The 18,691-nt window shown below is 38.0% G+C and overlaps 1 protein-coding gene across 1 annotated transcript in view; it reads right to left on the bottom strand.

Annotated features, from left to right (window-relative positions):
- Nucleotides 1-6,998, bottom strand: part of itga11a (integrin, alpha 11a) — an 82,176-nt gene extending 75,178 nt beyond the window's left edge. Inside the window, exon 1 of the mRNA XM_037534315.1 lies at nucleotides 6,867-6,998. Within this exon, the coding sequence (XP_037390212.1) occupies nucleotides 6,867-6,915 (49 nt within the window). The 5' untranslated portion in view covers nucleotides 6,916-6,998. The remainder of the gene's footprint in view (nucleotides 1-6,866) is intronic.
- Nucleotides 6,999-18,691: the final 11,693 nt, after the last annotated feature.

Consider the following 18,691-nt stretch of genomic DNA (forward strand, 5'->3'; position numbering starts at 1 on the left):
TATTTAATGTTGAAACAGATAAACTTTATTGTTTTTTTGTAAATATTCACTCATTTTGAATTTGATGCCTGCAACACGTTCCAAAGAAGTTGGGACAGGGGCAACAAAAGACTGGGAAAGTTGAGGAATGTTCAAAAAACACCTGTTTGGAAAATTCCACAGGTGAACAGTTTAATTGGAAACAGGTGAGTGTCAAGATTGGGTATAAAGAGAGCATCCCTGAAAGGCTCAGTCGTTCACAAGCAAGGATGGGGTGAGGTTCACCACTTTGTGAACAACTGTATGAGCAAATAGTTCAACAGTTCAAGAACAACGTTTCTCAACGTGCAATTGCAAGGAATTTAGGGATTTCATCATCTACAGTCCATAATATCATCAAAAGATTCAGAGAATCTGGAGAAATCTCTGCAAGCAAGCGGCAAGGCAGAAAACCAACACTGAATGCCTGTGACCTTCGATCCCTCAGGCAGCACTGCATTAAAAACCGACATCATTCTGTAACGGATATTACCACATGGGCTCAGGAACACTTCAGGAAACCACTGTCAGTGAACACAGTTTGTCGCTCCATCTACAAGTGCAAGTTAAAACTCTGCCATGCAAAGCGAAAGCCACATATCAACAACACCCAGAAACACAGCCGGCTTCTCTGGGCCCGAGCTCAACTGAGATGGACTGACGCAAAGTGGAAAAGTGTCCTGTGGTCTGACGAGTCCACATTTCAAATTGTTTTTGGAAATCATGGACATTGTGTCCTCCGGGCCAAAGAGGAAAAGGACTGTCCGGATTTTTATCAGCGCAAAGTTCAAAAGCCAGCATCTCTGATGGTGTGGGGGTGTGTTAGTGCCCATGGAATGCGTAACTTGCACATCTGTGAAGGCAGCATTAATGCTGAAAGGTACTTACAGGTTTTGGAGCAACATATGCTGCCATCCAAGCAACGTCTTTTTCATGGATGTCCCTGCTTATTTCAGCAAGACAATGCCAAGCCACTTTCTGCACGTGTTACAACAGCATGGCTTCTTAGTAAAAGACTGTGGGTACTAGACTGACCTGCCTGCAGTCCAGACCTGTCTCCCATTGAAAATGTGTGGCGCATTATGAAGTGCAAAATACGACAACGGAGACCCCGAACGTGTTGCAGGCATTAAACTCAAAATGAGTGAATATTTGCAAAAATCAATAAAGTTTATCTGTTTGAACATTAAATATCTTGTCTTTGTAGTGTATTCAACTGAATACATTTTTTTTAAACCAAATCATCGTATTCTGTTTTTATTTATGTTTTACACAACGTCCCAACTTCACTGGAATTGGGGGTTGTATAAGCTACTAAATAATCACTGCTTAAAGCGTTTGAATCGCTGAAATAGTGACTGAGACAAAACACAGTATTGAGATAATGCCATGCATCCCTCCAGCTGGGACTCCAATTCCCATAACCCCTTGAATGATCATGTGACTCTGTCTCATTAACACCTGTTGTGTTAATCATGTGATCTTTTTAGTTAGCTTAATTAGCCCAGGCTTTAGTTTAGACACTTTGCAAGGTATTGTTGCAATTACCAGAGCTACTGAGTGGTTCATTGCAGGGTTTGTTACGATTCAGAACTCCCTCAAACTAGTAATTCCTTTTCATTTCTTACAGTCCACACGAGTCTGATTCGTTCTGTCCTGTTACTCAGTACTGGACTTTTGAGCTAAGGTTATTGGGTTATTGAATAACTGCTTTCAAAATAACATCCAAGTCACTGGAATAGCAATACAAAGAGCCCCCGAGGATGAAACACTGTCTACTGTATATGGTCAAAACCCCCACTTGCCTTACAATGGCAGAAATACTCAGAATGTTTTGTGCTTAGTTTTATCAATCTCAATACAATGACAGATTAAAATGTGCGCCAAGTCAGTGATGTAACGGGGAGCGAGGTAGTGGACGCATGTGCGGAGGCGAGCAACTTTTATTGAGGGCAAATCCAAAATCAGGGTCATAACGGTCCAGGTTCATGTAGCCAACACATAAAGAATCAGGTACAGACATGACAAAACAAACCAAACAGTTCCAACAACACAGACCAGCAAACACAAAGGCCAAACACAGCTTAAATACACACCAGGAAGACGAAGGACAGGTGAAAACGATCAGGGCTGGAGTTACAAAACAAGGGGCTGGACTAAACCAAAACAAAAACACACATGGACAGGACTGGGAGGGGCCAATAGTGACAAGGGAACACAGGAGGCTTTTATTTTGTCAAAATGTCAGAAAAAGTGGTGTCATGCCATCTCTAGAACACATACAATTCAACAATAAACAACTATAAAAATAGTTTACGACTTGCATGTGTGAATCAGCAATTGGCTCAACTAAACAGAATAAGAATGTCTAATAGACCAATGACCCAGAAAAGGAATGTAAATAAACTAGTGATAATGCTGTTGCTAACTACATTCAATTATTTTGTCCACTCTGCTAAATTCTAATTCTCTCCCCCATATGTTTTATCATTATTGCATCCTGGCAATGCTTCCACAGTTCTGAGCTTGTGTGCTTGTTGCAGGAACTGTTCCAGATACCATCAGAGAGCAACTTTTTCATTTCACTCCTGCAACAAAAGGAAGCTGAGGGAAAAGAGAAGAGAGTTTCCAGAGGCCCCAGTTTCCATTTGAAACCCTAACGTGGCAGAGCGATTTAATACTCCCAGTAATATCAGCAGCTCCTGAAGCCGGCCCGAGTCTTTGCCTGGGTTTCCTGTGTACGGATCCCTCTGCCCAGATAAATAAACCTCAGCACGGTGGCTGCTGGCCCTGGGAGCTGAGCGTCCAGGACGGGCCTGCATTGCCTTTGGCCCAGAATCGGGTTTTATGAGCTCCACCACAACCATGCTGACACACAATCACCTTCAGATCCAAAGGGGCAGTGGTGAGGGTCCTAGACAGAGATGGAGTCAAGACTGGAGCACCAAAACCAATGACTAGACCCTGACCTCTAAATTCTTAGATTCTTAGAGTGAAAGTGCAGATCTAGGATCAGTTTTGTCACCAACATCACCCTTAACAAGGGAAATCTAATCCTAGATTGGCTATCCTACTTGAAAATACTTAATGAAATCCCCCAAAGGCCTCAAACACATAAGGTCAGAAGAGTAACCTCAAAATCAAGAAAACTAACATCAGTCAGTAACTGGAACAATTGAATTAACCCCACTAGCATCACATTCCCCTGTGACAGAAGCCCAAACTTTAAAACTCAATCAACTCAAGAAGCCCTCACTCCTAAATCCAAAACAGATGACCCAAAATCTTGGCTCAACCCACAACCAAACCTAAAGAGTCTAAGCTGTTTTCAACCAAACTTAGAACTGAGTGGAAACCTTGGCCAGTTCTTTATCCCATGTGGACCAAATCTTCACCACTGACAACTAACAAAGGCTAAACCAAACATCAAACTCAACACCACAGCACTGCAATTGATGGAAGACTCAAGCTTGAGCTTACACTGTATTTTTCCACCAACTGTGATGGACAGAACACCTCCATACATCTGCTCACCCCTCAGTCATCTCTCTCCTCCTTCACAAATATTTACGTGTAGATGCTAATGAGGCTGACTGCTGCCCACCGGCTAGGATTACATACCAGCAGATTTGCTTCTAATAAACTCCACATGCTGGAAATGCATCTCTTCAATCACTGCTTTGAAATGCTGTTCCACCCAACCAGAGGTCATGTGTATTGTACAGTGTGAGATAATATACATGCAATTTCAGTTTGGAGTTTTAAGACAATAGCAACCCAAACAGCTATCGATCCATGTCAACTCTTCCTGTCGTGCGTTCTGCAGTGTGGAAAACCCAGTGCTGTTGAGTGATGCAAGGGATGGTGTCTGTGGCATTAAAGTATGCTTGTTTCCAAAGAAAATGAGCTAGAAGGCATGAACAGGAAGATGCGAGCTGGTTGGGTTGGTGAATCTGGAGGGATGGACGCTATTTGCAGAGCTCTGAGCTTCCTCAGCCCTACAAAATAACTACAGTTAGTGACAAAGTCATGTAGGTTACAGCATTCAAACTGGAAGAATTCTTCAATAAACCTCTCAGAGACAACATTCACACCAGTTGTTATGCAGAATCATATTTGTCAATACAGAATCTAGGTTCTCTCTTAGTTTTCTCCAGTTTTCAATGTGGTTTAGGTCAGGGGACTGGGATGGCCATGTTATAAACTTTAATCTATGGAAATGTAATCATTTTGTGTGGACTGGTTTGCATGGTTTGGATCACTGTCCTGAGATCTAGCCACAACCCAGTTTGTTTTTTGTCCATTATGTATCTGAGCAAGGAGCCTTTGGAGGTAAAATGGATCCAAAACATTGCATATCCTCTCTCATGCTTAATAATGGGAATGATGTTATCTTCTGAATAACCTTTTTTATTGTTGAATCTGAGTGTTTGTTGTCAAAGAGCTCTATTTTTGTCCAATCTGTTCACAGACATCTGGTTCCAGTAAATGTCCAGTAGCATCTAGAGAAGTCCAGATGCTTACATTTGTGATTAGATTAAAAGAAAGGCTTTCTTTGGGCATACCTTCTAAATAGTTTGCTGGCAGGGAAGTGGTACCTATATTTTTGGACACTTGCTGACCTTTTGAAATCTCCAGTTCTCTAACCATCCAGATCTCTGTACATGTGGTCAAAATTAACATGTATCCCTTTAGTCAGGTTAACTACACCTCTGGTTGTTCAATTACATAATATACTTTCAGAAAAAGTGGAAAAGTATTTGAAGAAGATAATCCCAGTTTAAGTCAGAGGAACAGGGAGAGGACATACTAGTAGAACCAGTCAATAAAGCATGTTTTATTTCAGCCAAACAGTGACAGCTATTTCTGAGAAGAACACTAGGTTAAATGTGAAAATCTAATTCATGCTCAGTCTACTCAGGCCAGATTGAGAAATTTAGATGTTAAGATAAACCAAAAACCTTGATTTAGTGTGTTGCCATTACCAGCCACTGTTGCTAAGGTTGGCATTACTAGGTGTTCAGAAAACAGATGTGTTAAGCAAATGGGGGTGGGACTTGTCGGAACTTAAGTCCTAAGTAAACGTTTCAGGGCCAGCAGTGAGCATTTTAGATTTACAGCTGGATGACAAGCTGCTGATGGAGACCAAAACTGATTAACACACATGGCAAGCTTTCCCACACAGTTCTATCTGTCTCTCTCTCTCACACACACACACACACACAGATTGCCCCCAGACTTGTGCCGGTTCCAACGCATTACACATCTTAAACTTCAGAAGCTCTCCCTTATCTGATCTGTCTTTCGTTCTGTCTGTCCAGCTCTGTCTCTTGGCTTCTCGACAAGAGACCAGGGCTTCCAGCCAGCAACCCAATTCCTTCAACGACACAAATATTTACATGCTATCTAAATTCCCTTTCAATGCACAATTGATTGGAGTCCAGCACCAATAGGAAGTTTTAGTGCAAGATAAGTCTAGCTCCCTTCCAGTGTACACCATAGTTGCACTAGTTCATTATCAGCCCACTTTTTGGGGGGAATATTTTTTAGTTCATTGACCCGTGTGTCAGAGCGAAATGGGAAAGAACACTGGCAAAGAATGAATCCATGAACTCAAATACATAACCCATTTCCTATTATTACATTTAGTTTTTGAATGTACACTCTTAATTTATAATAGTTCTCTGTATTATCTATTGTTTAAGATGTTGGTGGTATATATGTGAGTGAGTGTGTGTGTGTGTGTGTGTGTGTGTGTGTGTGTGTGTGTGTGTGTGTGTGTGTGTGTGTGTGTGTGTGTGTGTGTGTGCATGTATTATCTGCACCTGTGTCGAAGCATCTAATACTGCTTATATGAAATGGATGGATAAAGATCCCTGTAGAGAAGAAGAAAGAGGTACAACCTCACCTATACAAGCCAGATTAAATTTCCATTTATAAAACCTCTGTAAGCTTCACATTACTCTCATAACCTGTCCTGGTTAGTGACTTCAAATATATATAGTAACATGCATTTTAAATGATGTTTATTTCTTTCTAAATAAAGTGCTGAAAGGACTATTAGGCCTTCTTTTGTACTTTTAATTTGGTAAAGATATGAATAAGTTTCAGAGAGTAACTTAGAAGAACAGTAAATAGCAGTGAGATTACTTTGTTCCAGAAAGTAATAAGTAAAGTAATCCAATTGGAGTTACTTTGGTTAGAGTAACTACCCCAATACTGCTCATTTTTAAGTTCCAACATGAACCATTCCTCATCATAGGAGAGTCAATTTTAACAATCTTCTCTTTAAAAGCCTCAGGATAACACTCTGCCAGCTGTCTCTCAATGGGCTGCTGTGAGTATAATTTCACTGATAATTGAACCAGACTGTGGCAAGACCCCAGTGCTTTTTTCAGACTCTGGAAAGTATGAACACTTTACAAGGACTCAGACAATGTCACGTTTCATTTCAAGACATGGCAGGCAAGAGCATCAAATGAAAGGAAAAGAACGGGAGTCTGACAAGTCGAACCAACATCAGCATCCCCCATCTGTCAGAGAAGGACTGTGTTCAAGTTTCCGGCACAGGAAAGTTTATATTGGTCTCCTGTAAGACAATTCAGACAGGGAACTCCAAAGGATTCCAAAATAATCACTGCTTACTTTCTCTGAGGAATTGCAAGTAATAGAACAAAGTAACAGCTTTTCAAAGGATGTTGCAACAACTGAGTTGGAAAGAGGAGTCTTCAAAACCGCAAAGCCAAAAACAACACATCAACACACAGACTGTATGCACATGTGAGGACAAACATCTTTTCTCTCTGTTCCACACATATAAACTCATGCACAAACACATGAACACCCACCTGGCAGCAAGCAGAGGATCCAGAGCAGCAGAGTGCAGTGGTACTCCATGTGTGTGTGCGTGTGTGTGAGTGTGTGTGTGCGTGTGTGTGTGTGCGTATGAGGGCAGAATGTCCGTCAGTGTGTTCCCCTTAAGATCTAGGCCTGATTGACTCCACTGCTGCTGAAAACACTCACTATATCTGGAGGAAGGAGGAGGAGACTGTGGCTAAACCAAAAGGAGGTGCACTCTCATGCAGCAGAGAGATCCTCCTTAACTCTCTTTTCCTCTTTTTTAGCTCAGTGACTCACTTTATCACTATCATTACTGTGTTAGGACTTACTCTGCACAAGAGTTTACAGTGCAAAAGTCAGAGACCACCCTTCTTTCATTTCATTGATTTCATTTCCAGAAAGAAAAACATCATTTTCAGCATTTAGTGTGCCCAACATTTGCCTTTATTTCTGCTTTAACTCTTTTCAGGACACTTGCTTTCAGCTTTTTAGAGAAATGCGCAGGGATATTTTTACACTTCCAGTTCAGTCTTGGAAGTTAGTTGCATTTTTCTGCTCAGTTCAAGCAATCATAAATATGAGGTCTGGGCTTGGGTGGCAGTGCACTGTTTGATTTGCAAACTCTCTTTTTTTTGTCTATTCCTTTTCTCAGTAAAGATCTCTTGACTGCTACTCACAATTTCAGACCTGTAGCATTGAGTTATCTTCATACAGTGGAAGGATGGACAAAAACCACTGTGGATATTTTCAGATCTGAAACAAGGTGAAGCTTGACTTTCTGAGAGATCTTTCTCTCAAAGATTAAATATTACCAGGATTTCACAATATTTAACATAACTGTTTCACAATAAATCAACTAATTTTTTTTGTTTGTAATAACACAGCACATTACAGTGAGGTTGACACTGAGCCATACCCCACAGAGTTTGGTGTCTTTGAAAATTTTCAAAGTTTACTTTGTTTGCGTGCTAGAACACTGAGGTGTTCACAGAAATACTTTGGTTTACTAGTACTGCCAGCTTATTTTGGTATTTTGGTCATGTTCGTGCAAATTATAAGTAGCATTCATTTTACAGTGAATTACTGGCTACTGAGATGCATTACTTTTACAGTTGTTATGTAAAATTACAGGAGATCACTGTGTTTCAATTACAGCTTATTACTGTAAGTATACAACAGAATACAGCTTCATTGCAGGCATCTTATGGTTGAAGTGACCTTCGAGTCACAGTATAAAACTGTTTATGCACTGTTTTTATGATAGTGATAGTTTTGGTGGTCTACCGGGTCTTGCACAGTTACTAGAAGTGTTCTTTGCGCTATGTATTTTAATAACCCAGTTTTGGAAGCTCCTTTTTTCACTTACTTTCCTATAACTTATGTAAGTGGATATATTCTCATCAGAAATATGTCCCAACAAATAAATAACTTGTTGTTAATGGCTACTTTGCCTGGAGATTAAATAAATGAAGCGTGATCATTTGCAGTGTATATTAAGCCACTACTTTTTTTCTCAAAAAGCTATGGAATTGACAGAAATCTTTAAATGGGACCAATAAAACTGAAGCCCACACAATAAAAACATTAGGACATGCAGTTCTACTTAAATTCCATGCCAGACAATAACCTCTGCTAATGTCCCAGTATGTGTAACATAGTAATGGCAAATCCTTCAGTTACATCACCATTTACATGATTGATGCAGAGATTTGTGGTTTAAATAGCAGTATGTTAGCTCTTAAACCACACTGTCTAACCCCCAGCTCAACCTTAACCAACATGGACCACCATCCAAACCAGCCATATAATTACATATTACGTAACAGCTGATACCGACAATCGGCTGACTATCATTCAGATATATGACCCACATTCTTTTCTGTATGAATGTGTTGCACAACCACACTGCAGTGTAATTAAGACCTGATCGAAACATCCTGACTGTAAAACATCCAAAGTGTATGCACACATCCCTCAACCTCCGCTTCCCAACACACACTGCAAGTCTGTAGAAGTCATCATATTAGAGTGCCAAGGCTGACAAATCTATATCCTACTATACCTCAGTGCATTTTTCTGTCTCGCAAATCATCACTTCTAGATCTGGCTTATATTCCCTGCCCTGTAATCAGACTTGACTCATCCACTCACTATTTTTGAGACTATACATTAACTGAAGTCCTCTTAATATAAAGAGGATTTAAACCCTCACTGCAGAAGCATTCACTTTTATTTTATCTTCTGCATGTTCTTTTCCCCTAAATGCCAGAGTGGTCAAGTGATTAAAATAATTAATTGCAGTTAGTCACATCATATTGTGTAGTTCATAATGATTCATCAATTTGAACTAAAGAGATCCTGTTTTTCCATATAAAAAGCATTTTATTTTGTTATAGCTATATGAGAGGGTAAAATAACCATAATCAGAATGTATTTATTACATTTACAAAATTGAAAATTACAACATTTCAATAATGTTTTCATCACCTACATCCATTGCAAATGTCCAGTGAGAGCAACAGTGGCTGCATGTTCCAAACAATGAGTGTGTATTGTTGTTACAGTGGAGGGTCTCAGGGGAACCTATAGTTTTCCACTTGGTTATTGCTGCTTTGTGTTTAAAAGCTATGTTTCAGTGAGAGAGCTACAGTCATTGATTCTAACATGCAACATACAGTGCATCTGGGCTTTAGCTTGCACTATTATAGATGCTTCAAAGAATCAAATTAGGAAAATGTGTCAATGGCACTGATAATGATAGAAACTTACCACATTAACACATTATAAATGCAATAAATCTGACAGCCCTATGTATGTTTACTTCTTTGTAAAGAGATCTTGAGTATGAGAATGAACATTTAAACAGAAACATATGTAAAACAACACATATTGTAAATGCTGTAATATCCTAAACATATATTTAATACATATATTCACTAATTAAAAGCTCTTTGCTTTTTCAATCAAGTTAGGGAAGGACTTAATTAATTAGGCAAATTATCTCAGAAAATTCACTTTTCCACTTGCAACAAATAGTGCTCTTCTGCTTTTCAAAACATAGCTTTTGCTACATTTTGCTTTTGTGTTTAGTTACACCCATTTCGATAGTGGCACCCCATCCACATATCAGAAAAACCGTACCCTTGCTGTCTGGTCATCTACTTGTCTCCCCCCAAAATAAGTGCTATCCTCCCTGCCTGAGTTTTCCGAAGCACTGTCATTAATGTATCAAAACAAAAAACTCTCTAAACTGCTGATATTCATTCAGACTATAAATTAAGAGATGGTAAATTTAGCATAGGTTCCCATACATTGCAGTCAAACACTGGTTTTAACCATTTCTTGAGAGTTAATTGTTACAGCAATTGTTACAGTGAAAGTTGCAGCAATGAAATATTCCCGTGTTTAAATTTTGATCAAGTGTCTTGAATACTTTCTGCAAGCGTAAGTCAACAAATCATATTTGGTGACATAGCTCATCAAAATGATTCTGAGAACTAACTATAAAAAATCAGTGTGGTTGCCTTGTTGAACTACTGTCAAATTAGGGACCTTCCTCTTACAACACACTCATCAGGCAGCCACAATAAGTACTTTTTAAATGAAGCATAAATTGTTGTAGTGTATAATGATTGCTGTTTTAAAAAGTACAATAAATAGGTAAGTAAATAAATAAATAATAGTAAAATGTGTATCTACAAAACAGTAACTTGAAAAAAGTTCTTTTTGATTTAATTAATTATAAAGAGATCTAATTCCATGTAATTTTGGAGCATTTCTATTGGCCCATTCCTGTACAAATAACATGCAATCATGAAATATGTTATTTTTTGACAGCGACAATATGTTATACCGTGTTGGGGCTGCTGGACTCTCAGGCCATTTAGTTATGGAGGCTGTTTTGAACTGTTACTTATTCCTGCCTATAAGACTAGTTATTAAAGACCCTTTGAATAACATATTAAACCTTCGGTGGCAGTTTCTGACATAAATATGATGCATTCTGCCTAAATGTCTTGTATGAAATTGGCCTATAAGCCTAAATATTATAGATTTGTGGAAGGATCAAGGTGGGGGGGGATAAAAAATTTGAATTATTGCCGCTAATTTAACTGATTATGTATTCAATCAGATTGACTGAGGTTTGGGCAGCAGCCGGCTTTCTGAATTTTCTCTGCCTCTTAAACTAGGTGCACATTTCTAGAAGTGTCTAAAATGCATGCTGTCCTTTAACAGTGGCAGTAATCACAGTGGAAAATGGATGCACAAGCCTCTACTAAATACTAAAAGACTCTTTACCAAAAGAATAAAACTGTTTCCACTGGTAGGATCAGATGCATATGTGTAAGAAGACGCATAGCAAAATGTGCTTTGATGGGACCAAAATAAGTGCTTAAATGTGTCCCAAATTAAAGTTTGATTTACTATGACTGCAGCTAATCGCATAAACTGCACATTTGTATTGCAGCCCTCTGTCTGGAACTGGCGTGTCTTCTGTTTGTTTGTCATCTAACACTGCAATACTTTTTATTCTGACTTTTTTAGTGTACTTTGCTTTTTCTTTAAAGATAATTTATGTAGTCATTTAAGCTTTATTTCAGTGCTTTTGTGCTCTGTTTTGGTAGGCTGTTAACCATTAAGAACAATTGCATGCAACAATATGAATAACCATGGTTTTAATGTTTAATGTAATTTTTTTGTTGATTTTCTGATTGAAAATAAGTCAACATATCCTCCACAGGACTTACCAACATGGGATTGTTATGCCAAGTTTGGTGCACAGTTTCTGCTTGAGTTTAACAAATTGAAAAAAAGAAACAAAATATAAAATGTACCATAACTTTTGCACTTTTAAATGTCCTTAATATGTTAAATTCATCACATAAACAGTAATTAAACAGTAATGTTTGTGCCCTCTGTAGAGGATGTGTTACACAAATAAAGAGTTATATTTTTACTATTATTACACTTCTCTAAATCAGGTTACACCCCTTTCTTGCTTTGTCTCTCATCTCCTCTGTTTAACCCTTGCATGTTCTACTGCCTATCCTGTTGTTTGTAAGCCCTCCTCATGATCATTGTTCCCACCTGTGTCTTGTCAGTGTCTGTTTATAATTCTTGTCTGTTCTTATTTCTTTACTGTTTGTTACTTAGATTTGGTCTGTTTATCCTTGCTTAGACTGTGTTTTTTTAGTTTATGAGTTTGCTCCTGTCTTAGTTATCATCATAGACACCCCGTACACTCTGTCTCAGCCTGCTTATTAATCCCTGCTACTGTATGTACCCAGACTCTACTAAACACAACCCCTATTTACATCCTTCTTCACCTGTACTTTGTTATAACTATTGTTTAACGTGATTAAGTGCATGCTACTCACAGAAGGAACACACAGTTTAAGTGTTCCTAATGGTGATTGTGAATTAAACATCCTGAATGACCACAGCAAAAAGCTGCTTTGATTAAGTGTATTTAAAAAGTAATCTTTTCTCTCCTCTCATCAAGCTATTTTATCACAGTCATCTGTCCCTACAGTACCAGTTAGGCCTACTGTTTCAGGATAAGCAATAAAACGTTTTAAAGCTTAATACCTACTCTTAAAAAGATCATTCTTCAAGGGTTCTTCAGTAAAGATAATGGTTCTACATAGAACCATGAACACTAAGAGAACCATTTGCATGCTTAAATGGTTCTTTGCACAGCAAAATAGTTCTTCAGACTGATGGAGAATGTGTTGTATGTAGTGCTACACAGCACTAAAACGGGTACTGCTATTGTTACAATGTCAAACTTGTAACAATGGCAGAACGTTTGTGTTGTTATATATAAAACCATTTCCAAAAAGGTTCTAAGTAGAACCATATACAACTGTTTTACTGCAAAAGAACAATTTAAGCATGCAAAAAAAAGAAAAAATGTTCTTGGTTCTATATAGAACCATTTTCTATACCAAACAATCCTTAGAGAATTTTTTTGAGAATTCAAACATAAGTCACATAAAAAACATGTCACATAAAAAAAAAACAATCAGCTACGACCTAAAAACTTTGCTTCACTGCACAAACAATTCATGCATGAATAAACCGTTTAATCTTTTTCAAATTAAGACTTTAGAGCACCTAATTTTATACACAGGGCACACCAGAATTACATTTACATTTATGGCATTTGGCTGACGCTCTTATCCAGAGCGTCTTACAATTTGATCATTTTACACAGGTAGGCCAAGGTGGTATTAGGAGTCTTGCCCAAGGACCCTTATTGGTATAGTGTAGGGTGCTTGCCCTGGTTGGGGATTGAACCCCAGTCTACAGTGTAGAAGGCAAAGGTGTTAACCACTACACTAACCAACCACCACATAATATAGTTATAATGTACATTTATGGCATTTGGCTGACGCTCTTATCCAGAACGACTTACAATTGGATCATTTTACACAGGGAGGCCAAGGCGGTGGTAGGAGTCTTGCCCAAGGACTCTTATTGGTATAGTGTAGGGTGTTTGCCCAGGTGGGGATTGAACCCCAGTCTACAGTGTAGAAGGCAGAGGTGTTAACCACTACACTATACCACTAACCTAGATCTAGAATCTAGAATCTAATCTAGAATTACTAGCACCATGGTGAAAGATACTCAAAAAGACTATGGAAATGTTTATCACCTGCTCCAAAACTACAGTTAGTTGCCACCTTTATACAAACAAATTCTTTGGAAGGCTTGCCAGAAGAAAATTTTGCTGTCTCTCTAAAGCACAACCAGAACTTTGAAAATAACTTTTGTTTTGTAGCAAAAAAGAAAAACCCAACCAAAACAGAAGTTGCCTTGGGATAAAAAGAATCATGCAACCTAAATGCCACTGTGAAGTATGGTGGTGGGTCTGTGATACTTTGGGGTTACTTTCCTTCCAAAAGGGGTAATATAGAACAAATGTGCACTGGGAATGAAATTATAAGACACGAACAGCATCATGAACTCAGGAGATGTGAATATAAGGAGTTTTCCGATCATAATCTGGCTGTCTGGGTAAGGTTGTCAAGTGTCCAGGTTTGGAGCAGACAGTCTGGTTTTAAGCTCAATTGTCTATTCAATCAACTTAAGTAGATAAAGTGCCATTCTTGTCCTGTCATTGTTCTCTCTCTCTCTCTCTCTCTCTCTCTGTCTCTAACTCACTATTTAGACTGTACTATTTGGATTGACACTGTGTTTCTCATGGATGATTTGGTGTTAGTTATACAATATCAGAACAAATAGTAGACCGGAAAATGTATGTATCTGTACAGCCTTTAAGGAGTTTAACCTATAATGTTCATAAAACCAGTTCACAAACTATTTTAACATACAACAAAAAAGGATGGAAAGACATGATAAAATATGCTTTTACATCCCTCATCCACCATCCACCACCCCTCCCCCAACAAATAGGGCTGTCTGGTTTTAACACATCTTAATTCTGGCAACCCTCTGCATGGTTGGATCTTACTGCAGGACAGTGCTCCAAAGCACAGCATCTGTCACACATGCTCCTGGCTTTAACATCCATAATAACTCAATTTCCCAGACATCTCATGAACTTCCACAATCCACCAGTCAACACTCCAGTTTGCCTGAATACTAATCTGCATCACCTGTGCTGTATGTCATGTGACTAGCTTTAGTTTAGTAAATAAGCCTAGGCTTTAGCACAGAATATTTGAGAGGTATTGCTTCTCTCCATAGAGCTGCTGAGCATTTGTTTGCATTCTGCCTTCTGCGTTTTCTGACCATGTTTTTTGGACTTCTTGACATTGTCTTTTCATCTTTGCACTTTCGGATCTGGTTTTGTTATTGTTTGTTATATTTGTATGATGTATTTTGGCCTTTTTGGATTTGACCACCACCTTTCTCTCCACTGAGATTATTGTCAGGCGTTGTAAAGTAACGCCTCATTTCTTATTTTGTTTTACTGCAAGCGCCTGGCTGGCTTTGTTCAGTTACAGAATCAAGCGTTTGCAGCTGCTATCCCAGCCCTGTAAAAACTCGGTTCTAAATCTGCTGAGTGAGCTGAAAGCAGACAATACAAAGAGGAAAAACACAAATCAAATCACAGCTTCTATGACTGGGCCACATGGCGTCACATGGTTGTCTGTGTCACTGCTTGTAAGTTGAAATGTATATCGAGCATATTTACTACAGCGTGTTTTGTGGGTGTTTGATTTGTCCTTAATTTCTTTCACTGTTTGAAGTATCCTACCAGCTGAAGGCTCCATAGTGTTCACTAGTGACACTTTGAAACTGAACTTGTATCATGATATTATAGTTTATTGTGACAATTTTGCAAACAATAAACATTTGTCTTAATTTGAATAGTCATCCAGAATCAACAGACAGATACTTCCCTCACACAGACAAACAGAACTGTGGAAACTCTAAAAATATCAAGAGAGCTCTTTCCAAGAACTGAGTGATCCTATTAATTTTATGTCAGCAGTTAAACTGACTCCAGTGCGTTGTACTGGGAAATAGTCATGGGAATGCTCTCATTATGACCTATAAATCAGCTATAAATGTCTGATGTAAATATATGGGAATATCAGAGGTGTTTATTATTACATATATTCCTCATAATATTGAAATGTGACCTATTTCCCTGAGTAAGCAAATGAACAGTAAAAGGCAATCATATTTACTGACAGAAAATTGCCTGTGCATCTGAAGGTCACATTAATGAATATACCAGGTGAACAAATCAGTGCGCTGCTGCTCACAAATTTCCACCTTGTGCAACCTGAACCAAGCTAACCAACCTTAGACAGGCATAATAAAAACAATGTGTCCTAAATAGTTGGCCTCTCGGAAACAAAAGGATCGCATTCTCCTCCAGTAAAGACAGAGATGGAGAGAAAGGACGGTTGGGTTGTTTTGGATGGGGTGGAAGAGAATGAGAATGTGGTGGGGGTAGTCTGGTAACTATCACAACACAATATGAGGCAGTAACACAGCAAAATTGTGGGGAGGTAGTTCATGGTTCAAGAATCTCCCGCTCTCCGCTTGCGAGATGTCAACAGTCAGAAACAAATGATAAATTGGAGCAGAACCTGCAATTAAAATTATCCCCCTTTTTTCTCCCAGTGAATGAAGGAAAAGGGCCAGGGTCAAGATGGAGTTGGGTTGCCTCTGTCAGTGTTTCCACAGAATGGTGGATATAAACCCCACTCAATGATGCTGGACTGCAGATATTTCAGGGCAGAAAAAGAGACCTCCAGAATGTGAAGCTAACTTTTAGAAATATGACCCTCTTTCTTGTCTTTTTTAATGTGGAGGTCCTGAAATATAGAGTAGCTAAAAATCAATCCCTATCCATTGCAGAAGCAACACTTACCTCATGTCCGCAGAGGCTCCAAACGCTGACCAGCAACTGCAAACAATTATCCTGATCAATTCAGCATTACCTCCAACATGATGCATGGCTGATGAGAAGGACAGGAGCTGGAGTGCTCTAAAAGAGCAGGCCCTCAGAGAGTGCACAAAGAGTGAAGAATATGAGTAGATTGTGTGGAGAAAAATCCATTTCTCCCTCTTTAGGTTTGGTACACTGGGTCTTTAATGCAAAAAATCTCTGATATTCCACTCACTGGATCAGCAGAGAAAGGCTTAGAAGCTTATGCTACTTTGTGTCTGGGTGCCTATACTTTCAGCTGACTCTGTAATAATTGGTTTACTGTCAGATTCTTAAAATATTCTTAGAATAACTATTAATTTTTGTTCATGCAATCTTTCCAAAAAGGTGCTTTGTAGTGGCTCACCTTAGACAGCTTTTTATTAACCTCTAAACAGTTCCTTCAAGAAGGGAAGTCATAACGTTTGTCAGATTCAGAAACTAAGCTGGCTAATGCTATTCTGGTACTGGTTTAGCTGGTCACCCATCATGGTTGTGCTGGATGAGCAGCATACCAGCATCCAAAACACAATATATGCTGGTTTTGCTGGGCACCAATTATGCAGGTCTGTGCTGTTTTTTCTCATAAAGTAGTTCTTTAATAACTTTGTACTGAAGATTAAACTACATAAACTTACATGTAAAGAAAACACATAAGTAACAATAACTGGATTCTGAATTACTTATTGCAAAAAAAGTTCACAGTTATTAAACTGCATACTGCACTAGCTATTGCATTAATGGCAATAGCTTGGTTCATAGGTAATTAGCCAATATATATATATATATATATATTCTGACTGAAACTTGGTTGTGTTGGCTTAATAAAAATTTTAAAGTGAGGTTTCATAAACTATTGTTAATAGTTTATAAAAGGAAGAAGAAGAAAGAAGGAAGAAGAAAGAACAACTGACAATTTCTGTTTCTCGACATATTTCAGTTAAACTAATTATTACATTGTAAATGATAAATGCTTCATTGTACGCTGGTTGATTCTATAGCCTCCAGTTCCATGGCAGGTGATTAGCCAAATAAGACAACATTTTTTTTGGCATATTGGGACAATTTGAAAATAAATATTGGATACCACATAATTATCTTCAGCCTGCTAGTTTTTAAGACTGAAACATTATTTGATCTTGCCACTCTTCATACATGCTCAAAAGTTCAGTACATTTTCAAATTTGATGATGCTAACATAAGGAGAAGAACTAAAAAACCTAACCTTACATAAACATACATAAAAGACCACTTACATAACCTTACATTCAGTGCTCTAAAATACTGTTCCAAATATATCCTGCTGGCTAACTCATGCCCTGCTAGCCCTACATAACCTTATAAAATAAGTCAGGAAAGGACAAATTTAGGACTTAATTTGTATTTAAACTTTATGCTGTATTTAAACCTTTTGAGCAGGTAGTACTGGTGTTTGGAAAGTTAGTGTTATTGCACAAATTAAAATACCGAAGCACTAAAAGAAAAACTACATAAAAATCATTTAAGTATAAATGGAACAATTTCACATTTTTTAAACAAACAAAAAAAACACCAACAACAAAAAACAGTGCCAGCATGTAAAAGAATATTAACATTTTAAAAAAATCTACAGAATTTATTTTCTCCACAATAATTTGGATTAACCACAGTCGAGCTATGTTAGCTCTTGTGCATCATTAAGACAATAAGCTCGTGCAAGAACCCACACCAGTGGGATTTGTGAATTGCTGAAAGATTTCAAAAGCAGAAGCAAAATATTTCATTACCTGAAGGTAAAACTCAGTTTTATTTAATATGTGGATTTAACTTAATTTGTAAAAGACTGTAAAGGCAGTAAGCACAGCAAGGGTGTCTCAGCCTTTAAATGCAAAGACGATTTTTGGACCACTAAAAGATTCAAAAGATGTTACACGGCCCAGGGTGTGTAAGGCGGGGCACCAGTTATGATCCTGTGTGACAAGATATGTAAAGAAGGAGACAGTGAGACAGTGGCTTCTGTTCAAGCTTCCAATGGAATATTTTTCTTTTTACTGATTACAGTCTTTAGCTAAGGCGTTGGTCTTTCATTTGTTCTTTGTACAATTTCATAGCTTAGCTCATCATATAAAAGTATACAGAGGAATCTTCATGTATGAATACTGAACAGAAGCGCATTCTAGTTCTTTACACAGAAATGCATTTTTCACATGTCTAATGTCTGTGTAAACAGTCACAAATATATGACAAATCATTATAATCAGCATATACTTATATATATACATACATTCACGTGTGTGTATACATTATATATATATATATATATATATATATATATATATATATATATATATATATTTATGTGTGTATAAAATAAAGCTTTCTCGATGCTTCACATAAACACTCTCAGTTCATTATGGATCCTTAAGCTCTGTTCAGCATTCT

The sequence above is a fragment of the Pygocentrus nattereri genome, chromosome 25, assembly GCF_015220715.1.
Source record: "Pygocentrus nattereri isolate fPygNat1 chromosome 25, fPygNat1.pri, whole genome shotgun sequence".
Classification (NCBI taxonomy): domain Eukaryota; kingdom Metazoa; phylum Chordata; class Actinopteri; order Characiformes; family Serrasalmidae; genus Pygocentrus; species Pygocentrus nattereri.